Below are 24641 nucleotides of genomic sequence, written 5' to 3'. Positions count from 1 at the left end.
AATTTATAATCTGTGTATTTACATACATTGTGCTTCTTGTCCATGGCACATATTTAAAATAATGCATGATGTTTGTCCATATGCTTTAAGCTCATGCCAGATTAAATGATCAGTCTTTGTTCTGGTGATTTCAGGTCCCTAAAGTAATTTCCATAACCCACACATTCTCCCAAGAACAGCAGAATTCATCACTCTATGGCAAAGGTTCATTTTATGCTCTTAATCATTTAATATATGAATACATTTCTCTTACTATTTAAATTGCTATTTTACTTTAATAATTTACTGTTATAAAAGTTATTTCCCCTAGACCCAGTCCATGCATATTTAGCACTGTCTTGTTATTTTTATATTTAAAATTGCATTTTTACTAGATCTCTTTTTCATTAGTTTTCCTATAAAGTGGTCTCATTTGTACATCAATTCATTCTTATAACTCAATTTAGTGGGAAATTCCAATTAAAGAGCTCAAATCTGACCTCAGCTGCGTAGGCGCAACCATTGACAGGTGTTTTATAACAGGTTAAAAAGTATCTGTGCACAAACCAGAAGCAACCCAGCCTGACTCTTAAAATTCCAGCTGACACATTATGGCTTAGTAGCAGCACTGTTTTACTGCCTGCAGAAGTCTTGGAGAGGTTGTAATCTGGATCTCTGCTGAGTTGTCTAACAGCCTCTAAGTGAGTCAAATACATTAACGGATAGATAAGATAGAAAGATAGATATTTATATGCATATTCAGAACGTAAGTAGAGCTTCTAAAAAAGCTGTCCATTTGTGCGCATCTTTCACAATCAACAGGCTTTGATGGAGATGAGCAATACTCCCGGGATCTGGCAGCCTGATGATCCTGTGGAATGTACTAAATATCGTGACGATAACGGCTATGTAACTGCAAAATAGTAATGAATAACACAGAAAACAAGCCAAAAAGCATCTTTGTACAGTATCTCTCTAAGTTAATTCAGCCTCCAACTAGCGTAATTCTGAAAGGAAAGTTCTGGCCATGGTTTGCGGATAAAAGGTTTGTTTAATTGTGGAATGCAACTCAAGCATGCAGGGTGGGCACCCATGCACACAGATCCCACATTTCACAGATTGCCTTCATTTCATTATCCAGGAACCGCTTTTATGGCTTCCTGTGAGGTCTGTCAAAGGGTTGGGGGTGGTGTTTTGGAGAGGATTCTTTTTGCCTAGATTGTTTCCTGCCTTGCAGATATGAAAACTTACTGGCAGACATCAGTGTCGATTTTTTAATTTTTGTTATGGGTTATAGCTTCAAAAAGTCAGTCCTAAAAATACTTTTGGGTCCTGTGAACTCAACATTTGGACTCAGACATCCACATTCGGGTTTATTAAGGAACCAAGAAGTACTGGGTTTCGTTTGTTTGTTTGTTGTTGGGGTTGGGTTTGTTTTAGTTTTTGTTTGTTTTTGTTGTTGTTTGTTTGTTTGTTTGTTTCTTGAGTTTATTGCAATGTGGAGGAGAAAGAGAGGGAGAGGGAGAGTGTCTGTCAGCAGCCACAGGTGCCACTGCTGCCCTGTGGTGGGGGCAGTGTCAGGAGAAGGCTCCTTGCTTGTGGGCTGCCTGATGAACGTGTGGGAGAATGCTGCAATACTCTTACTATTTCATTCATAAATGAGAACAGGGAAAACTGGGCGCCCCTCAGTGCCAGAAGGAATGGCGGGGATCCCCCAGGTCTCACCAACTGGCTGCTCTGGTTTGTCAGACTTTGTCTTAATGCATTTCCTTCATTTGGCTGCAGTTGGGCCCCTGCCCTCCGTTCACTGGTGTAAGAAAGACCATGTCACATTTTTCTTGCCAGACATATGAAGGCAGGAAGAGGGTGTGAGGAGTGCAAGGGACATCTTTACCAGTTTTATATTGTGTGGTGTGCGTTGGACGTTAAGATGTAGAAAAATGGATCTGCTCATCAATAAACAGATATGAGAAGAAATTACTTATTTCATCATCCTGGTAGATGATAAGCCTGCAGCCATTTATCAAATGTCCACTAAAAATAAATGTCTGTTGTCATTTTCTCACTTTTAATAAAATTACACCTCTCTGTAATTTTAGCTGTTTATCTGAACTGCTACTTTTTTTTTTTCTTTTTGAAACAGTGATCTTAGAAGAGAAAGAATAATTTAACGAGGCTTCCCCCTTTCTTTGGCAAGCCAGCAAAATGATTGTAAAGAACACCAAATTAATTATTTGGATTCATAATAACAGAAGAAGCCTACTTTCTTAAAGTAGAATAAACACCAAACAGTCTCACTTGGATTTTCAGTGGCTTTGAATTTGAGTTTGCCTTCACAGCAACACCAGCAGCATTCTCCCAGCTTGCTAACTCAAAACCTCTACTATGTTTTTCTATCACCCTTTGGGACACTCCTTGTCCCTCCTATGCATACCAGGTAGAATAGGTGAGGGCTTTATTCCCTAATCAGCAGTAAACCTCTCTTATAACTTTAGAAAGGATGAGCTGAAGTTCTTCAGTCCTTCAGCAAACCTGGCTGGTAGGCAGCCTACTGGAAGCTTTGCTTAAGTGGAGGAAGGTTTTTACACAATTTGGTATGACAGTGAATAATAGCATCTCTCCATTATCACATGCTCTATCCCGATAGCAAAATGACATTATTCTAGACCACCTACGCTTTCAGCTTTCAATATGACTGTGCCTAATTATACTTCATGGGTTATCAGCAGCAGAGCTGGAGCTTTTGGTAGTCAAGTTTGAGATAATTGGAGTTTGAGGTTTCTGGAAGGACATGACAGAAAGTTTGAGGTAGGAAGACAGCTACCTGCTATGAGTACACAGGTTTATCTGCCTGGAGTTTATCTAGGTGACCAAGAAAGAGATGGTCAGTGATTCAGCTACCACACCAGGATGCATGGGGTGGCCTTTTCCTGTAAGAACTGTAAGTTTCTCTCAAGGGTGCGGATGGACTGAGGGGGTGGCTATATCTTTTTACAGTCACATTCATGTTTTGACGTTTTCTCAATTCTTCTCTTCCTCCCAAGGAGGCTTAGACACTCAGAGCCTGGTCTATAGTGAGGAAAGGAGACACTAAGTCAAAAATCTTATATTATAGCTTTTTAAAACACAGACCCTGTTTTCTTATGTTTGCATGGAAGACATATGAGAATCATATAATATATGTGATCCTGCACAATAGATTATCTCTAGACTGGGGTAAATTCATATTATTCCTGATGTTGACAGACTTCTTTAGAGGGGGGGAAATCACTGCAGGGAGCATTGACTTGGGGTAGGCTCTGCAGTGACACATCTGCCACCCTACTGTGTCTTAAAGCCCTGACTACAACCATCCTGTTCCTGCACAAAGATCCTCTACCAACTGGGCTCTTCTCCCTTGGGCATACCTGCAGGATCTGGGTGGAGTTTTGGCACTTCTGGTCTCTGAATTACAGATACTGTCTTACAGGAGGAAGTGCTGGACTTCTCCAGAGTAGGAGCTTTCCAACCCTGTACTAGTACATGTATTTAAGTACCCGGTAAAAGCTACAATTCAAAACAGAGGCACTGATTTATTTTAGGATCTCCAAGGCTAGGGAGAGCAAGAAAACTAAAGCATCTGAATACTTGTTAAACCTTACAGGCCTATGTTCTTGTGTAGTGGCAATTTCAGTGGAATTTAGTTACAGTGCTCTCTCCAGGAAGTGTCTAGTCAGGTTGAATTATTGTGGGTTGTTGGCAGAAAACAGGACAAACCCAATTAGCCCAGTGCTTGGAATCCTTGCAGTAACAGGGAACTGCTGAGGTGGATCAGGATCATCCCAGCAAGAAGTGCAATGTGGTTTTTTTTCCCATAGGAAGTAGCATAGGTAAAAATCAAAATCTTTAGCAATACCAAATATACCCACACAAATCCAGCATTCACTGGGAATATCAGCACATGAACAAGATACACCTGAAAAGCATTTAAAATGAGGGCTTTCTGCAGCACTTTTTTAAACAGACCCATCTCCTACTTCTGCAGATTTGGCTTTGGAATTATTTACAACATGTTGTGAACTTGTAATAATGTCTGAGATGAGAAAGCATCTCACTTCTAAAGGGAACATGAAATTCTATCACTTTTTGCAATGCAAATATTTTGAAATAGGGAAGAATTTCTTTCTTAGCCTTTCAAAGCGGATCACGAGATGTAATTACAGTAATTTTACTGCACAGCTACAAATACAAGCACATGGAAGGTGTGTGGGCAGCTCTGCATGGCTGCATGGCTAACAAGGGATGGAGGATTCGTAGAACCAAAGCCTGGATCATCTCCAGCCGTGAATACAGCAGCAGCAACTGTCAGATATGTGACAAAAAAAAAATCTCATCCTATTATTATATTTCTAGTGACAGTACTCCATGATTTTTTGCTCAGAAGGTTATCCACTGTTTAGTTAGCCCCCCAGCTAGGAAATTGTATCCCGTTCTTCATGTGAATCTGCCCCAAACCATCTTTGAGGTACCGAATTTTTGTTTTCTTTTCGTCAGTAATAAGAGAGCTTCACTGGGTTTTAGTTATCTTTTCTGTATGCAAGTATCTATACTCGGCACTTGAGTCATGTCTCATTTTCTTGTCAATGAGCTAAGCTGAGCTCCTTAAGCTTCAAATTATGACTTGTTTTTCAGTCTCTGGAGATACTTGTGACCCTCTTTTGAACTCTTTCCCCCTCTCTGTCCTCATTATTTCCATATCTTTTCTGAAATGTGGACAACAATGTATGAATACGCATGAACGGTCAGACCACAGGTGTATGCAGCCTAGTGACCTGCCTCTGGCAATGCTTTCTACCATGAGAAGATTAACAGCAGGGAAAATAAAATGCTGCTTTCTTCCCTGCCACCTGCTCCAGCGTCTAAGTGATCTGCAGCTTGTTGTGCTACACACACATGCTCTTAACCTGAACCAGCATCACTTCCCATTTTCTGCTTGACACTCCTGGTTGTATGGATCCAGGGACCACCTTTGCGTATTTCTTGCCATCGCAGTGCTTCAGCTCACGTTGACCCACTGTCTGTGAAAAGTTTTAAGTCCTCCATGGAGTTGCAGCTTTCCAAGACAGCTTCATAGCTCTAGCAAACAAAACTCGCAGTCTGATGTAGCCAGTATGCATGATCCTTCAATCTAACCTCTTGCTCTTGACTCTCAGGTCCTTTCTGGAAAGCCGCCTTGTGTTGCCTCCTGCACAGATTGCACTGAACTGGGATGCAAGTTTTTCCAGAAGGAAACATTCTGCACCCCAAAATTATAGACTGCATTTCACCTCCTATTTGGAAAGTGAGCCTTGCCTGCTCTTCAGAGGTTTTAGTACAAGGGACTCCAGCCTAATGTATCATGCCTGCAGTAATGTTTCCTGAAAGCTTTCAATGATTAGAGTGCTCTAAAAAGTGTGAGATCTAGTTATAGTAAATAAATATATATTTAAATATATAGTCAGCACCTGGATTTTTTGAGGCTTTATCTGCAGAGAAGGCTTACAAAATAAAACCAACATGGATTCTCTTTCCAAAAGAAAACAGAAATTCCTTCATAATACCATAATTACTCCAAGGGCTACGGCATTAAAAATAACAGCAACATTTCTAAAGGAAGGACGGAGTTGGCGGTGTTACCACCACCTTTATTTCCTAGGACTTCTGAATGAATGAGAGAGACATCTTATCCCTTTTGCACCTCCAGGTGTTCAGGTGTTTCCACACCACCACCCATTTGCTCTGGTACACACAACCCCCTGTTCCTGCTCTCCTTCATGCATTCTCACCCCTGAATCCTGTCTCCGCTCCTCAGCATCACCAGCACTCACATCCTAGATTCCTTTATCTCCAACCACGCTCTGCAAGCAAGACCTCCCCCCGATCTACATGTGTGTATCTCAAAGTCAGCACACACACACCAGACCCCACACTTGCACATGGCATCACTTAGTATTTTATCTTGGAGACGGGACGAGACACAGAAGATCCATGTTGTCCAAGCACTTAAGGTGCCTAAGTCCTTTTGAGAAGTGATTTTGGCAAAATGCCTTTTGAAACTTGCTGGGGCTTAGGAGCTGCCAGCTAGGTGAGTATGGGTCTGAGCTGCTTTTCCACAAATTGAGTGGTTGTGATGGATTATATTTATACCTCCTCTGTTCCAGGCTTTGACAAACCATCCCACACATCTGTTATATTAGAAGGCTTCAACCTAATATTTTTTGAGCTGGGCATATGGGAACACGATTATATCATCTTTATTTGTTTTTCTCCATTCACTCTCACTCCTCCATTCTTCCCTCTCCCCACCATTTATCATTTAAGGATCCACTACAATATTACACAGTGTTTTTTGCTCATCACTGTCTTTTTTCCCCCTTGTTGACAGATGCTTACCCCAATTCTGAAGTAATCTATGTGTGGACTAATACGACCACAACATCTGTGGTGGTGGCCGAAGACGGTTCACGACTTAACCAGTACCACCTGATGGGACAAACTGTAGGAACTGAGAACATCAGTACCAGTACAGGTAGGGAGAATATTTACATCCCATGGTGGCTGATAGCTGGAGCAGGAGGGGAGATCCACCAGCTCCAGTTGTTTTGCAAAGAGGCAAAGGAAGTATCTGTGGGATGTGGGGCGCTGGGGAGATCCTGTGCAGGTTGCTGGCTGTTTAGCAGAGGCACTGAAATGCTGAGAGGGTTAAATGCTGGCTCCTAGGTACATTGCAAGGCTGTTGCTGAAGATGCATCCAAGCTCCTGCTATTTAACAGGAGCGCTGGAGAAGCTGCATGCAGCTTCTTGGTGACTGCCTTTGCTGATGCTGCCAGCGCTATCGCTGGCTTATTTCCCTGTGGGAGGAACCACTGCGGGAGGCAAACACCACCCACGCATTTGATCCGTTTCGATCATCGCTTTAAAATGATTTGCTTGATGAAACCACAGCAGGGAGGGAGCGGAGGGCAGGTGGGGGCTGTGGCGTGGCTCTGCAGCGTGTCAGGGGGACCACGTGGCTGGAGAGGAGGTGCAAACCCCGAGGATTCCCATTTCCTCTCCAGGCTGCAAGCGGAGGCGCCAGATGTGGCAGCATTAGGGAGGCAAAGAAGCTTTAATCCCAGGCCAGGAGCCCACGTGAACTGTGCCCCCCTGCTTCTTAAGGCTCCCACGCAAGGGCAGCCCTGGGTGCACACTGGTGGGGGGACTCCCAGGGGGGTCGAGGCCAGGACAGGGGTCACGTGGGCTTGGCAGGATGAGAGCTTAACCAGGTTACACAATGCACTTGTCTAGAGAGCATTAGTGGCATCCAGTGTGGGGGGAAGCAAAATAGCCTGTCGGTAAGAGAAGGGAGATTTTCACCTCTGGTTGTAGCATGGGACGTGTGGTAGGAAAAGAGGACAGCCTGTAGTAGCATGGCAGGGAGCAATTCCTGCTGATAAAGCACAACAGAGACTTCTGGTGATGCACTGTGTCCCTGCTGAAAAATGACAGGTTCTGAGCCGAAGGCAGGATTGTAGAGGACAAGATATAGACCGGGTTAGGAAGCTGTTACCGTCCACAGAAAATTTAGGAGATGTAAAAACAGGCACACGTACACGTGCACACAATATTAGTTGGACCGAAACATGAAGGCACATAAGGCTTTCTGTTCAAACTGTCCCAACATGGCAAATAAAGAGAGGGCAGCTGAGCTTGCTGCTTGCTCTCCAAATAGGACACAAAGTGAGGGGAAGCTTTCCTTGGGCACAGGGGAGAACCACACACAACCACCATCTCCATCCTATAGAGCTTCACCCCTTCGCCCACTTCAGGAGACAAAACTGTTGGTAAAGCAAAGATATTTAAAGTCAAAGTAAGTGTATAGACAGTCAGAGCAGCCACCACTGCAGAAAAAGGACAAATACACTATCTCCCGTTAAAGAACAAAGACCCTTTTTTCCTTACCAGTTTACCATCATAGCCGCGTTGTTTTCTGCAATGAATGGCAGCTCCCCTCTCGCTTTCATTGTTGCCAAGAAGAAGATCCAGAGGATGTACTGGGCCATCTCCTACAAGCTTGTCCTGCTCCTCAGAGCAAGAAAACCATCCAACCCAGGCTGTGAGTGCTCCAGTGTGTCAGCTCCAGGCTGCTTCCAGTTTGCAGCTTTGTGTGTGAAAGCTCCTTGTAGTCCTCAGCCCAAGGAAACAGGAGACCCTTCAGACAAATGCCAAAGTTTCTGCCCAGTAACGACCTCCCTACTGTATCCTAAGATTTAGGCTAATAAATGCTTGTTTTCCAACAACAAGATTTTATATTAATGTCCCAGGTTACATCTGGGCTGGCTGGATTCTGATTGCATGGTGGATCACAAAGAGCAGGACACAGATTGTAACCAGGGATTAGCAAAATACAAAAATCCGATTTTGCACAGGGAAAGCATCAGTCAGCGATGGATTTTCTGGACTTCATCAAGCTCATAGGAGGCCAGTAATCAGGGTTACTTATGAACAGCTATCTAAGGCATTTCTTCTTTTTATTGAACATGAAAAAGAAAACCCAAATACCTATTGCACAAATCCAAATGCTTGGATCTTTTATGGGTTTTTGACACACAGTCAAACTATACAGCTCTTCCAGTTGCATAGGCAAAATGTTTTTGTATGTCATAGAACATTTATGCTCTCCTCTCTAGCAGACTTTTTTATATTTTTAGTGGAAATACTGGTTTTGCACCAATCCCTTGGGATTCTGCTGATTTTGTAGGCAGGCTGCGAAGTTTAGCTGTCTTCTCAGAAGAGATATCCTGGCAATTCTAATTCACTAACCAGTCTTGAAACTGGGAACATTTTAGCCACGCCACAGAAAATAGCTCTGACACGTGCCACCTGTTTGGTTTTTTGTTTCTGTTTTTGTTTATTTTTTTACTAATATCCCCAAGTGTCATTCCCCCAAAAGAGAAGATATTTGACTACTCACACTGCTTCCAACAGGCCCAACATCTGTTAGGTCCTGGTAGTACAAGTTCTGAAAACAATCAGATAGGGAATTGGGGTCCAAGTGCATCTTGCTGCTTTCTGCAAATGGTTGCCCAGTTCTGTTCCCCATATCCAGAATCTCATCACTAACTTAGGATCTGCAGTGCCACAAACCAAAACAAAAACCCACTCTTTTATCTTCTGCCAGCTGGAGCCTGAGCTCTGAAATATCCAAAGCTGAAATAATAGAAGCAACATTCAGCCCTTCATTTTGCACCAAATAATTCTGATTTTTCCTTGAGATGAATCTTTCCCATGCATTACTAGGACAAGGATGCAGGCACTTATCAGGGGCCAAAATATTCTGCATGTCAGCATGGTCAGGGACTGCTGTATCTCAGACCTAACACCAGGATCTTGCCAGAATAATTATTGACACACCTGAGTCCAGGTACGTCCAATAAACAAATAAGTATATCCAGTAAACAAGCAAGTCCATCCTCTAGAGAGGAATAATAGAGTCCAATACTCTATTGAATCTCAGAATAATGTCAGTGGAAGAATGCATGTGAGATCCTGTAAAATTTGTAAGCATGATTTCCAGAACTCTGTCATCTAGATACCAAATCCAATACTGTAGCAGCTTTTAAAGCATAAAAAAAACACTCTAGGCCAGCAGCAGCATAGAAGCATAGCTCTGTGAAGAAATGCAGCCATTCCTGCTCTAGGTCTTTTCATTAGTGCTAAATTTGTTATTTAAGTGCTACATAAATCTGTAACAAAAATTAGCTCTTGCTCAAGAAAGCTTATGGCCTAAGGATAAACAGTGGTCTTACAGAAGTAAAAGGGAGTTTTGCCACTCCATCAGAACCAGATTTTTTTTTCTATATAAACAAAAGGCCAGCTCAGGCAGCTTTTAGCTTTACTTTAAGCAGTGGTTGCAGGGCATTAAAAACCAAGTGGTGGGGTTTTCTTAAGCCCTAAGTCTGCTGGAAAAAGCATTCCTAGTGTAGGCATTTTTGAAAATGACAGAATATGGGAAGTCAGAGAAGGTATCGGTGAAAAAATGAGCAAGCACAAAACTAAGGTGATATCATCATTTTACTGGAGACAAGAGCTTTGATACGTTAAAGACAATGATAAAGTAAAAATCAACTGCGGAGGGCCATCAAAATGTAGGCATTCATTTTTTGCATTTAGAAAAGGAAAAAAAATAAGGATCCTGTTGCTCTGCTGAAGCTGTGTAGATTTTTTTTATTCAGGGTCTGAAAGCATATTGTCAAAATCAATAATGCACATCGTCACTCCTTAGTGAGCAGGAAACTGTGACTCAAATACATCCCAGTGCAGCAGCAACTCAGAGGCAGATTACAGGCACATAGATCCTGCTGCTCCTGGCATATTTTATGGGTAATCCACAAACTGAATGCTCCTAAATAAAGAGCGAGTGGGGTTCCTCCTGAGACCACAGCATGTTCAGCTTCCCTGGTTCAAAATTACACTAAATGAAGGGAATTAGACGTTGCTTCACAGGGATTTTCTCCCCAGTTTCAGAGAATTCCCTGTCCTCTTCAGGGAACTGTTTCACCAGAAAATCAGGTTCCAGAGGAAAGTCATAAAGATTGAGGCAGGCTGTCAGGTAAGGAATTTCTGTGCTATTCCAGTCTTTCTGTTTAAAATCTTCAGTATAAACAAGGTCTGTAAACTTCATCCAGAAGAACAGAGCTTCTCTACCATAACATAGCAGTGCAGCTATACCTGCAAAAGCCCTTTCACTGCAGACCTGTTCTCTGCTAATTAGCCATATTGTCACTTAGAAATAATCTGCCAAATCTAACTGCTTAGCAATTCTGGCTGCAGCTCAATTCGGGCTATTCACTCAAGGCAGAATCAGTCTGTTACGTATTTTTCTTTTGTGGCTGGTCTATAGAGACTAGCAGTCAAGTCTTGGAACAGACATTATAGCTACATTGTTTTATTCTTGGAGAAAAATATATCTTTCAGAACAGGCATTACTCTGATTCATCAGTACCCAGCTGAATGATGCATGCTTTTAAATTAATTTTATATCAATATGAGTGGAAATCTGTTAGGGCTTAAAGGGGTTGATAGGTTGTGTTGTTTTTTTTTTTTTTTCTTACATTTTGTCTTTTATTCTTACATTTGGTTTTACTCTTATTTTTCTGAGGCAAATAGTAACCTTTTTTTAGCTAGCAAGATTTCGGCTTTGTGGAGCACTTACCATCAATGAATAGCCTTCAGTAACAACTATATGGTTTTACAGGAACAGTCTGAAAGAACCAATTAAGTTTTTATTTTTTCTGAAACATTAGGGAAGGTGGCAGCTGGTCTGTCAATTTTGCAGTGCATTTTTTTAGGCTTTTATTGAAATTCAGAGGACCTGACAAAAGCCAGATTAAGGCAATGCTGTGCATTTGGCATATAAGAAAGACATGGAATTTAGCACTGCTGTGGCAGCTTTCAACGAATTCTCCATGCAGGCAGTACAATATTCATTCCACAAGTGAACAAGACATGGCACAACATCTATCCAGAACCAGATTTTCTTTCCAAGGGCTAAGGTGTACCAAATTCTAGGACAACTGCATGCACTAGAAGGATTTTTCTCTTTTTTCTGGAGGAACAATTTTATGGGTTTGGGTACTGAGCTCAACACGACCTCGCAGGACCCATGTGCAAAGCTACAATTCATGCAGCACCACCAACACTAGGACAGGCAGTCCCTGAAGTGCGGTGCAGGAGTGTTTGGACCTGTTCTCATTCTTGAAAACTGATGGCTTGGCAGTAACAGTTGCCCTAATGAGATTAAGTCCTGTGGCTAAATCAGGTTTATAACAGTAGATAGACTTAATTGTTGCTCTGGTAAGACAATTTGTAGGACTAAGTCAAAAACAGGCAGCACTCAGGCAGTGCCAGTAAACCAGATTTTTGAAGCCTGTGAACATCAAGATGTCCCAGGTGCATAACGGGACCTCAGCTTTTTGGTGCAGTAGGAGCAGTCAATCATCTTGTGCTTTTGGGACTGACTGCGAAGACTAACAGGATCTAGCAGCACCTCTATCTCAAGTCCTGGTTTTCCACAGCATAGAAATCCAGGCATTTTTCATGCAATTAAGAATGGCTGAGTAGTATCCTCAAATTGGGGCGGGGGGGGGGAGGCAGGGAAATGGAACTGGCCTTCTTAAGTTCCTCAGTGAGTAAGCTTCCCTTATTTTACCCATATGCACATCTTTCTCCTTCTAGGCGAATATACTATTATGACAGCCCACTTTCACCTGAAAAGAAAAATTGGTTATTTTGTCATCCAGACATACCTTCCTTGCATCATGACTGTGATCTTATCACAAGTGTCGTTTTGGCTAAACAGAGAATCTGTCCCTGCTAGGACAGTTTTTGGTGAGTATCCCCTTTTCTCCCAGCACACGAGATGGGACAATCTGGCTTGTGGAAGTGATTTGCTGTAACAAAACCACAGTGCACTAATGCTTATTTCTGCTTGAGATGTTCTAGATGTTCCATTGTTCTCTTCCAGTTTAAACTCAAAATCCATTTAAAAATGCTGTCTGGGCTTGTTTTGTAAAGTTATGCCAGAAATTTCTCAAGAGTTGATTATGAGAAAGTTAAGGACAGAAGAATCAGATTAGTGTGATTTGTGTTTTGTTTTGTTTGTTTGTTTGTTTTCCACTCGGGTTAAATACTGGATGATTTAGAACAAAAACCCACACACATTATTGTATTTAGTGTGTACTCTAGCTAAGCATTTGAAACACATTTAACTTCAAGACATTTTGTTTATCTGTGTTTTAAGATGTTTATCTGGGAAAACCACATAAAGGTTAATTAGTGACAATTATCTCTTATTACCATCAAACAAATGAATATGATTTTGCATTTAGAAAATGTATATTTACTACAGAAATTGACATGGAAAAGTCCTTCAGGGTCTCTTAAGTTATTGATTTATCACTAGAAGATTGAAGAAAATAAATACAGTCTTAAGTGAAGGATAATGAAATCCAAAATTTTCACTAGATAAAAAATGAGACAAGCAGGAACAGTTTATTAGATAAAACTTTGTTCAGCCGTTCTTAAAAGAATAGTTCTTCCATACAAACCTACTGAAATCAGTCAACATCTTTGATCAAAAAGCAGTTCAGCAAGCTGTATGGGGAGAATACAGGTACCAGCATCATTTTGTTGACTGGGGGTACCCGTTCTAGGTTTACAAAGCTATAACTGAGTTGGGGACATCCTTCCACAGATGAAAATAGTGGCAGCTCTGTCATTTACTGGCCTATGGGAAAGGAGGCGCTACAGTCAAGGAAATCAATGACAGCCAACAATTTTGCATATAAAATCTCCACGTGAAAAAAAATAAAACCAGTAATCCCACTTTATTATGGCAGCTAGTGCTAAATGGGTTGCTCACTGATTTTGTAACATACTACTTCACATTCTATACATACCATGCGTGCATCAGTGTACAGGGATAAAATACCAGTAAGCTTTTGGTTTATGTAACAGCTGGGTTTGTGTTACCCTTAAAAATACTTATTTAAATATATGATAACTAGAGATAACCAGACACCACAGAAGAAAACACCTGAGGGCAGAGGCTTGTATTTTTTCTTGGCGAGCAAAGTATCTTACTCTTTCAGACCATAATATGCAAACACTGAGTCCATGTGGCATTCTTAGGTCTTGTGCTGAATTGGAGCCTGCTCATAACCCATCAGGGATCTCATAAGTGCCTTCAAACTGATCTCTGCCTAATTTTTTTTTCCTTCTTTACAGGAGTAACAACAGTCCTCACCATGACCACCTTAAGTATCAGTGCCCGTAACTCTTTGCCAAAAGTGGCTTACGCTACTGCAATGGACTGGTTTATAGCTGTCTGCTATGCCTTTGTATTTTCTGCATTGATTGAATTTGCAACAGTCAACTATTTTACCAAGAGGAGTTGGGCATGGGATGGCAAAAAAGCCCTGGAAGCAGCTAAAATCAAGGTGCTTACCTTACATGTTTTTAATACCTAGAATAAAAAGTGAGTACTCAGCATAGTTCAAACTACTGAATAGACAATTTTCAGCTTCTTTGTGAAAAAGGTATTTAATTACCTGATGACATACTTTCACCTTCCTATAGAGGAATAGTGGCAAGGAAATAAGCTGCCTTCTCTTCATGGAGATAGACTATCAGTCTCTACCATCTGTATGGAGTGGACTGTTTTCAGAAGAATATAAGGCACAGGATTTCAGTAACCAGCCTTCTGATAATTGCAGTTATATACCATGAAACATACCTCTGCAAAGCATTCCCTATACGCTCTCCCAGATAAATGACAAAGCTCACATTGAGCTCCGTGAGCCAGGGTCCCACCACAGTATCCCAAATAAAAAAAAGACAAAAGAGCAGGAAGCAGGCAGGGGCAATGAGCCCTTCACCACACACCTTGCTGCAGCCAGGAGGGTGAGGTTTGTGTCTTGGCAGCCGCCTGTGAGGCAGCAACCTCTGCAGGTGCTGAACCACGTTGCCCTGACAGAAGAAGCTGCTAATGCACACGCCAGGTGGGATCTGGGTCCATTCGGCTGCTCTTAGCTTTTTCTGGCATCAGGGAAAGTTTAGCCTGAGTAAGGTTATAAAACTGAGGCAGAAACAGATGTTTGCGAGTCAAGGTCAGAATAGCCAACAGGCATTCGTTAGCATGATTGATTACAGTGCTTAAATTTTTGGGTTAATATCTTGAGAATGCGTTTCCACTTTCTGTACCTGCAGTCTAATGATTTGTTCTTTACGCTGCAGAAAAAAGAGCGTGATTTGCTGGGAAATAAATCAACTAATACTTACAGCACTGGGAAGATGACCCCCGCACCAAACATGCCAAAGGACTCAACCCCATCTGTCATCTCAAATGCTGCATCTGCTCCAGTGAAGTCTGCAGAAGAAAAGCCTGCTGAAAGCAAAAAGACTTACAACAGCATCAGTAAGATTGACAAAATGTCCCGGATAATTTTTCCAGTGCTGTTTGGAACTTTTAACTTAGTTTACTGGGCCACATATTTGAATAGGGAGCCTGTTATTAAAGGTGCCAATTCTCCAAAATAAACTGAAGGACTCTTAAAGCCACATGTGAGCCATACTTACAAAGCAGATGCTACCAAGGAAAATTTGAGATCCAGATGACTTTCTACATTTGGGCAATATTCTTCAGGAAGTTTTTTGCATGTTTAATAATATGTACAAATAATATTGCCTTGATTGTTTCTACATGTAACCTCAGATGTTTCAGAGACTATTATATTACTTACAGCAACAGATCTTTATAAAAGATCAGAAGACATTGAACATGGCTTCTTTGCTGCTGAGTATCTTGCATTGATAGTTTACAAATAAAATAAGTTATATTTTTTAACTGTTCAAGTGTACTACATATCGTGGTTTTTATACTTCAGATGTACAGTCATATAAATGTAGGCTTAACCTATATTTTACAGAAGAGCTCCACTATTGTCATCTGATAAGTTACTGAGTAACGCCGGTTGTAAATGTGCCAAATTACTAAGCATAGGGCTATATTCGAGTACCTTTACTGGTTATACGTTAGTGCATTACTCCACAGATAAAACTTTTCAGCCCAATTTTCATTGGAAGTTAATACAATACAGTAAATCCTAATGGGGCTATGCTGCATTTTCACTGCTTGAGCCTCTAGCTTGCAGTGAAGTAACATAGGAAGCAGAATGCTACTTGTGTAAATAAAGGTGGTGGAATCTTGCCCTTAAAAGAAAATATGCTATTTGTTTGGATTTTGCATTCCAAGGAATTTTCTCAAATTATTCTCAGTATTTATTCTAAAAATTAGAGATATATTGCATGAAATGAACATAGATTAGGAACATACTTGTACAAATAAAACTTTTAACAACAGCTGTAGGCATTTTTAATTAGGGTGAAGTAAATGATGTTTGGACATTTTCCCAAGAAGAAGATTGTGTTATATTAGCAGAGATTAACAGTAAAGAATTACAGTAATTCTGCAATCATTATTACTTGTTTCCCACAGTCAAAACTGATCAGCCAACACCAAGAAGTGTGATCAGAAAAAAAGATGTGCTTCATGACAGCAAGGTGTTTCAGTGACAATATTGACAGAAAGGTCTTTGTACTGTCCATCGGAAACTTTTCTATAAAAAAACGCCTTGCTGCTGCCAATGTGTTTTGCTTTCACAATGAATGAGAAAATGCAATCTGAGTTTTCAGCTCTTTCCTCTTGGCATCCTTTCCTTGTTCCAGAAGCTTTTGTAATTTAATCTTAATGTTTAAATAAAAAATGCATTCAACATTTGATTGTACAATGTCATTCTTACACTGGTTATCCTTTTAGAGAGACCAATCACCACAAGAGCTGAAAGAATTAACTGCACAGTACACATGCATGCACTCAATCATGTGTGTACATTACGCATCCTCACTGTTGCCCAGAAAGGTATATACTGAGTGAATACGGTGAATTGGGATGTTTCAGAATTAGATGCTATTTTGCTACGGAACATCAACCCCATGTTCTGTTCAAGGCAAAGAGTTTGGACTTCACTTTGAGGTGAGGGTCTCGTCCAGGACTGAGGAGCTGTCTGGGCTTCTTGTGTATTTTCTCTTTGTCACCTTCATTCCTAAACATTGCCAACAAAAAGAATCTCACACATCTATTCATTTTTGCAGTTTCTTGTTTTATGCTGTGGAATTAGAAGTTTTCAGTTCTCAGTGACCACAGGGAAGCCATGGGACTGAGCAGGTGAATGGAAACTGGTGAAGAGGAGCAAGGTGGGGGGGACATGCCCATCTGTTAGAACGTTATCCTGAGACAAGGTGAGGATTTGAATCTCCGTTTTCATGGAGGCTTCCCATGTAACTTCGAGCAGCCACACAACTCGTTTGTTATTTCTTAGTTTTAAAAAGTGCAATAATGGTATTTGAATGCAATGAATCCAGGTCTTTGGGGATCAAAAACAGTGAAAATTTGCAGAGCCACCTGAATGACAAATCTTCCTACAGCTCTATGTACTGTATCCACCTCTGGAGCTTGCAGTACAAGAAAGACATGGACCTGTTGGAGAGGGGCCAGAAGAGGACACAAAAATGATCATAGGGCTGGAACACCTCTGCTGTGAAGACAGGCTGAGAGAGTTGAGGTTGTTCAGCCTGGCAAAGAGAAGGTTCTGGGGACACCTTATTGTGGCATTTCAGTACTTAGAAGAGGCCTATAAGAAGGATGGGGACAGACTTTTTAGCTCAGCCTGTTATGACAGGACAAGGTTTTAAACTAGAATTCAGGCTAGACATGCAGAAAAAAGTGGTGACACACTGGGACAGGTTGCTGAGAGTGGTGGTAGATGCCCCATCCCTGGAGACATTCCAGGCCAGGCTGGACGGTGCTCTGAGCAACCTGATCTAGTTGAAGATGTCCCTGCTCATTGCAGGGGGTTGGACTAGATGACCTTTGATGGGCCCTTCCAAACTAAACTATTCTATTTGTTTTCTTGCATGTGGGTTAGTCTCACAAACAGATGAGAACCAACAAGATCTCCTCACCAAGTGCAGCAGAGATGCAGTGCAGAGAATTTCACGTATGCTGCATTGGGCATCCCCAGCGATTCACTCACTGAGCACCTCCAAAACAGCTAAAACACCTGGCAGCTGTCAGAGGGGAGAAAATCTCTCCACATGTGTAAGACAGACCCTCTCAGCTGCAGCCTCTTCTGCCTCTTCCTATGGCCACAGAGATGTACCATGAATGAAGTACTGGACTTCTGGAGGTTGAACATCCAGTCAAGGAGAGGTGAGCCTAATCTGCTGCCAGGAATAGCAAACACAACAACCACTCTTAGTCAGGATGTGGACACTTGGGGAGCTTTTCTTCTAACCTTTTGATGTGAAAGCACGTTCCTCCTGCGGCAAGGCAAAGTCACCATGAAATGAGCGGTGTGGTAGGGTCCTGTTGTTAATCACTGAGGGAGGCTGCCTACAGCCCTATGGATGAGTATTTGCTCACTGTCCTCAACTCTTTTCCTGTGGTTGATGATGACAGGGCATACCATTGACACTCGTGGCAGATGGATGTGTGCTGGGTATCACATCTGGACAAGGCTTCTTCCTAGGAATCAGTTTACCAACAGCTGGCTATTTCTAGTTTCACCAGAATGACAGATTAGATATAACTCTTGAAACATCAGTGACACAGCACAATGCACCAAACTAATCCTGCTCAGCTAGGTGTCTGAGGATGATGGGTGGGCTGATGAAGATGCATCAGGAAATAGTCCATGTGTTGACTTCTTTTTTTTTTTTAATCCCATGTGTACACATGCTACCATGGTTTTGGCAGTTATGAATCAGTGCTTGTAAGGTCAATTCTCTTGCCAGCCATTCTTGCAGCTTACAGGTGGCAAAGACTCAAACTTTTTTATCACACATCATTATTTATTATAATTGCAATTGCAAAGTTGGAGTCTATTCAATACAAACATTTTTTAACACTTCTTCCGCTCAGATATCAGACATATAAGTTACATGAAAAAGACGGTGGTTTCAGATTTCTTTTTTCCATGGGAAGATTAGGTATTTGTATGATTTTAAAATAAAAACAGTTACTGAACAGCAATGTTCCAAATATTAAGGAACTAAGGCGACAGTTACTGACCGAAGCCAGGTTCTGTGGCTTTAAGTTCAGTCTGAAGCGTGGGATTTTTGCTTGGTTCTGTAAATAGGTATGGACTGTATCAGGCTCCTGAGATGCTGATTGCTAGAGACTTGAGGAGTACTAGGAAGGAGTATCATATATGCATCTTCTGTTCCTCTTATTCTTCAAAAAAAACCATCTGCTTCTGGCCACTTTCAGACAAAGGATGCTGTGCTATCTAGACCTTTGTCCTGACCCCATACTAGCTATTCAACATACGTTCTGCAAGAGAAGCCTGGAGTGCAGGAATGACCCTTAGGCCATAGAGTACTTGTGAAAGTGGCACCAGAGTGCTTCAGAAACAACATGGAGGCTGTATGTACTACACTGTTGGAAACTATGAGCGTTCCACAAACTTCCAGAGGATACCATGCATGGAAAATAGATGTCTAAATACACAGGAATCCCAAAACAAGAAAGAGAGAGAACCACAAAAAGTTGCTTTACATTTTCCTCAAACTTCCATGAAAAGCCTCCAGTGTGAGCCTTTTCTCTACACAAATGGGAAACTCGGAGCTATCTTTACAGCATCTTCTCCAGAGCCATTCTGTTTGCCCTGGAGGGTTTTCCATGGTTGTCTTATTTGCTTACACCCAAGTCTGACTCTTACCCTGAGTGGCTGAGGTCTCTATTGCAGGACTCAGTGCCAAGACCTCTAAATGTGACCAATTTTACTTACAGGAAGAGGCTCCTTGTTTCCACTGAATATGGAACTACCTGGAAACAGTGGAGTGGCATGGCTGCAGGATCAGGTCCTTTGCTTTACTTTGGCAAACAGTTCATTGGAGTTTACCTGATGTGTAGAAGATGTAATAATTACCTTCCAAAGGTAAAACTGACACCACAGACATTTTATACATAAATCACTTCCATTCATATAGACTGTCACTTTGTTATGTTTGACAGTAAAGGCAGAAAATAATTACAGTTCATTCTGTTATCGTGGATTTGCTAAACCAGGTTGAAGTTTCCTGAAGAAACCATCTATCTTATGTTTCTCAGAGAATCCCACACACTGCTAATCTTTGCTGAAAACTGCAATGATACTACAGATGTCTACTTCTTAGTAGACATCTCTCAGCATGTGGTCCTGCCTGAGCAGTAGGTGTTGTCCCATAGTTTGGGAGATGCTTCAACAAGCTGATCAATTCCAGGCTGGAATACTTAAATGCCACTGCTTCACACTACACAACACCTAACAATTTAAATCCCTCTGCAGTCAGTGGAACTGTTTGTGTGGGAGACCATTACTCATCAATGGCATCTGAACTGTGGGAGATGGGAGCATTTCCCAGATCCTGGCTCCAAGTAAACACCTTGGCCTTGGCTTGCTCCAGGCTGGGGCTGTATCTGGATGTGCATAAACCTTCTCTGGTTTCCCCTGGAAGGACTTTGGGCCTTCAGGAGTGGGGTTAGCTGTGTCACTGACCCTAGTGTGAGGGAGCTGGGACCCTGCGGGGCACATCTACTTGACAGCTTAGCCATGGTGAAAGACAATAATAAATAGAAATTGCTTGTCATGGGGTTTTTCCTGTATGCTTTCATGAAAAAAAAGAGTTGAAAAGTTTATTATTATACAACAATTCAGCGCTGAAGAGTAAGTGCATGCAGTTCTACTGCCAAATTTCCTCACTTGCGCTCATTAAGAATGAAAGAACAAGTCAAACACAATGGAAAAGGGTTTTATTTCTGATATTTGACCTGTGCCAGCTTACTCCAAGGATGAATTTAGGCAACAATATATTTTCTAAAGCTTAGCCCTCTTCTGTTGTCTTGAATTACATTATGCTCTTTTTTTTTCTTTTTTTTTTTTTCTAGATGGAATATTCCCCCTGTGGAATAACTAAACATATTTGTACAAAACTAAGAAATGATTTTATGAAGTAATCTTGTACTTAAAAAATTCTTGCTAAATGTATAAACTTTCAAGAAAACTGAATGAAACCTCTTTGCTATTCAGTTTATGCAGACAAGATGAATGCAGCACTTGCACAGCTATTTGTTTTTTAAATCTGAAGATAATGTTCTTTTTAATAAGGATATATGTCTCTTAACACCCTTGCTCCTCAAATTGGAATTGACACTGAAATGTTCAGAGGAACCTAAATTATTCTAAAGGAGTGTTTGATCAAATTGCTTGAATTCCTTCTGGCCATTGCATGATGGTATTTTCAGATTACATCCTCATCTTACCAGTTTCACTTCTTCTGCTGTTTTGTTATGGACATTTGTTTAATTTTGAAAAAGGCAGAAAGAGTGAAATTTAGATTTTATGAAGCCCAAAGGACTTCTGAAGGATTTTCCTAGGATTACCACTAATTTAGACTCAATGATAAGTGTCCCATTCTGTACTGCATTATTTGCCTTTTCATTGCCATCCTCAAAAGCAATTATCACTTCTCACAGTCTTCATGTCTTAAAAGTTGCTGTTTAAATTGGCCCTGGCTAAAAATAAAGCAAAAAGGAAATTAAAGCATGTTGATTGAAGATACCAACTCATTTCAGTTAGATGAATTTGAAGAGTTTTTGAGAATACAGATAGTTTCCAATGCACTAGTCCAACAATGATAGGTTGCATATGTAGGTGGGAAAAATTGACATACCACATATAAGACAAAAAATAATGCTTAACTTAATAACAAACACTGAGACCAGCCACTCACAACAGTCTTAGCTTCAGTGAATCTGAGTTCAGTTCCTCCTTCACTGCAGGGTGGTGTTACTGAGGTTCTCAGAACAACTGCTGAGGGGTCCGTCTGGCACCAGCAGTCCACGTCTGCCCTCAGTGCCCATGGTTCTGCCAGCAAGTGTACACAAAGCTGCTGAAGACCTGCAACACGGCCCATTTTATTGTGCTAGAGAATATAAACATTTTAGTATAATTACAGGGTATGATAAAATGTTCTTTTGTTAAGACGTGCTGAATAATCATGATCCTTACCTTAAAACACAATTTGAAAATGTAAGGCAGAGTGTGTGCTTAAGAGAAAAGCATGTGTGTATGAAGACAAAAAGTAGAAATGACTGCAGGGTGAGGTATAATAAAGAGTGGTGCTAAAGTATTTCTTTCGCATTAACACATAAAGCACTACAGACAACAGAAGGAAGAAAATCTTAAAACACCACCTTTTCTTTTTCCTTACAGCCTGAGGAGAAGGAGGCAATAACTAATGAACCATAAAGCTCCACTCGAGCCTTGGGGCTTGCTGTCAAGCTGCAAGTGAAGAACAGAGTAGTCAGTCTACCACCAGGAGGGTTTTCCGGAGGGCTGGGTGACTCGATGGACACACACACACAGCACCAGTAACAGCACACGCTCACCGAAAAGGGGCTGGACGCGGCGGGAAACACAAAACCCTGCCCCGCTCGGTCTCCCCGCGCTTCCCGGAGCCGCCGCCAGAGGACCCCGTCGCCGCGGCAGGAGGCGGTGACGACGGGCCGGAGCTGGTGGGCAGGGGGAGAGGCGAAGCGACGCCGGGCGGAGCCGCCGCTGCGGAAAGACCATCGCCGGCCGAGAGGAGAGGGGGCCGGGGGTCCTCTCGACGCAGGGCGGCTGAGCGCTCGGTTCCCCGTCCGGAGAGACGGCACCGGACCCGGGCTCGCCATCTCCCTTTGCAAGTTGCTGACGGTGTGTCTCTAGGTATTTTTGCCACAGTACCATCGGCCTACTTATGCCGCCCACCCGGGCGGTGGTAGAGGGGAGGCGGCTTCTGCCGCGACCCGGACACCCCCACCTCAAACCGGTTCCGGCAGAGCACCCCTGGCCAGGGTAGCCGCAGCCCGCTCCGCCCGGGACGGCGGCGACCGCCGCTGCAGCATCTCCCTAGCAGTTAGCCGGGCTCCCCGGTAGGGGCGCCGGGGACGGGATAGGCCCTTACTTACTCGACTTGAGTGTCTGTGCATGAATACACATATTTTCATACGTGTGGCCAGCGCGGGGGTAGCCGGCGAAACCCCGCTCTGTGCGGAGGGCGCTTCCCGTCCTTGATTTCCAAACATGCAGGCACTGCCAGCCGGGGCGCCGGTATCGCGACTTCGGAGTGATGCTTCCATAAGCACCAGCGTTCAGAAGACATTTGAGTGCCTGGAAACGCTCTTGGTGGCAGCAAGCTGCGGTGCAGCAGTGCCAGCGGCAGCGCGGAGCCCGATACCGCCAGAACTCACCGGCACCGGCAGCTCCCCCGCTCGCCCCGTCTCGCCTACCCTACGCACCACAGCGCTGGTGCTTCTGCAAACTTCGCCTCGGCGGATCACCGTGCTCCTTAACCAGGGAAAGGAGCACTTCCACACAGAGATGTCTGGTGACATCCGGGCAGCCCCCGAGCTCCTGCCGCCCCTCACCTTCCCTTTGATGTTCCGGCCGTTATTTTCTCAAGGCAGTGGGCGGTCTGGAGTCCACATGCATTTCTCTGCTGGCGACGGAAAAGAGCGCGAGTCTTGTTATAAGTGATTATTAGCAATTCACAGTAACTGCAATTAGCCGAAGTCAACAGGAAAGAACTGCTGTATAATCTAGTAAAGAGACGTTTAGGTTGAGAAAAAAGTGCATGACTGGAAATTAATTGCCTGGCTGGCAGCGGATTTTCCCTAAGCTGTCTCATTCCTTCAGTAAATAACTTCAGGAACAGAACTCTATCTAGCCAGCTCTTCTAGGCATCATGTAGGAGTTATTTTAAAAGCAAGATTGCATCTTCCAGCATAACTTTTTTTTTTTTTTAATGTAATGTCATAATTTAAAAAGACTCCCTCAGAACTTGCAAATTATGTCTAAGGGAGAAGGAAGCAGAGATTTATGCTTCCGAGATTTCTGATCACAGTAAAACGATCAGTCCTTGTACCTCTAGCATAGCTCTGTCTTTCCAGATTACCATCATGTCAGTGAAATTTTGTAATTTCCGATTCTGAAAGCATAGGGTAATGTTTCTATTACCATGACGCCTGGTGCAAAGCTCCACACACCTGGAGAGAGTTGAAGTCGCTAAAAATCACATCTCTGCTGTTCTTGGTGGAGTAGAAAGACACATAATGTCCAGACCCAAAATATTTCTGCCCTGACTACACTTGGCTGCCGTCACATTTCCGAGTTCTGATAGCAGAAAATCCTCATTTATTCTAATGTACCCAATATACACATAAATCCACGTAGCTCGGTCTAGTGTATCTCTCTCTTCTCTATGTATACATTCTACACGCATACTTTATACATATACATGTTTATCCGTGCATTCGTACAGTGCATGTAAACTTCTGTATACATACAGATACAGAGGCATATACAAACGCGCTGCGTTGTGCATTCTCGTCTGTCTGTGGAAGACTGTACTGTTAGTCCCTCTCTCTAGCCGCACTGATTACATGGATCTACGTCTATATGTACATCGGAATGCCCGTGGTTCCGACCACCTCGAGACCAGAAGCAGCATCGACCCCTCTAGCTCCGTCTGAAGAGAGCACCACACTCGGGGCCCCATTTGGCAAGTGATTGAGAGGTTTAAGGGTAGGAGCAAGCCCCAACACAGCGAGGGGAAGCTGCCGCCGCAGCCCCCTCGGAGCCTGCCCCTCGGAGGCATCGGGCTGGTGATGGCGAGGAGAAATCCCCGCTTGCGGCTGGCGCCTGACTGCGGCTGCCGAGTTTGCTGCCCCCCCTCTCCCGGGTGCATGTGTGTGTACGCTCGCCGGGGAGGGGGTAAGGTTCACTTCCCGGCTCCCCTCCTTGTCGGCGAGGCGGGTACCTGTTGGGCAGGGACCGGGGGCGAGGTGGTCCCCGATGCGGGGCGGCCCCCGGCAGCCGGTGCCGCGCCACAGGGCTGGCCGCGGGCGAGGCGCTCCGCGGGGGAGGCGAGGTGCGCCCCTTCCCCCCTGCCCCAGCCCGCCCTCCGCCCGGCCCGGCCCACCCCGCCCCGCTGCACCCGCGGCCCGGCCGGGCCCGGGCTCC

General features: G+C 43.1%; 2 protein-coding genes across 2 annotated transcripts in view; one reads left to right on the top strand and one right to left on the bottom strand.

Moving 5' to 3' along the window:
* Window positions 1-8234, bottom strand: part of GABRB3 (gamma-aminobutyric acid type A receptor subunit beta3) — a 196492-nt gene extending 188258 nt beyond the window's left edge. Inside the window, exon 1 of the mRNA XM_065840414.2 lies at window positions 7939-8234. Coding sequence (XP_065696486.2) covers window positions 7939-8039 — 101 coding nt within the window. The 5' untranslated portion in view covers window positions 8040-8234. The remainder of the gene's footprint in view (window positions 1-7938) is intronic.
* Window positions 1-16262, top strand: part of GABRA5 (gamma-aminobutyric acid type A receptor subunit alpha5) — a 57924-nt gene extending 41662 nt beyond the window's left edge. The window contains exons 7-10 of the mRNA XM_065838516.2: window positions 6383-6526; window positions 12214-12366; window positions 13765-13976; window positions 14773-16262. Of these exons, the coding sequence (XP_065694588.1) occupies window positions 6383-6526; window positions 12214-12366; window positions 13765-13976; window positions 14773-15075 (812 nt within the window). The 3' untranslated portion in view covers window positions 15076-16262. The remainder of the gene's footprint in view (window positions 1-6382; window positions 6527-12213; window positions 12367-13764; window positions 13977-14772) is intronic.
* The last annotated feature ends 8379 nt before the right edge of the window (window positions 16263-24641 follow it).

Source organism: Patagioenas fasciata, chromosome 1, assembly GCF_037038585.1.
Source record: "Patagioenas fasciata isolate bPatFas1 chromosome 1, bPatFas1.hap1, whole genome shotgun sequence".
Classification (NCBI taxonomy): Eukaryota; Metazoa; Chordata; class Aves; order Columbiformes; family Columbidae; genus Patagioenas; species Patagioenas fasciata.
The sequence above is the reverse complement of the archived record's forward strand: the minus strand, read 5'-3'. Positions and strand labels throughout refer to the sequence as shown.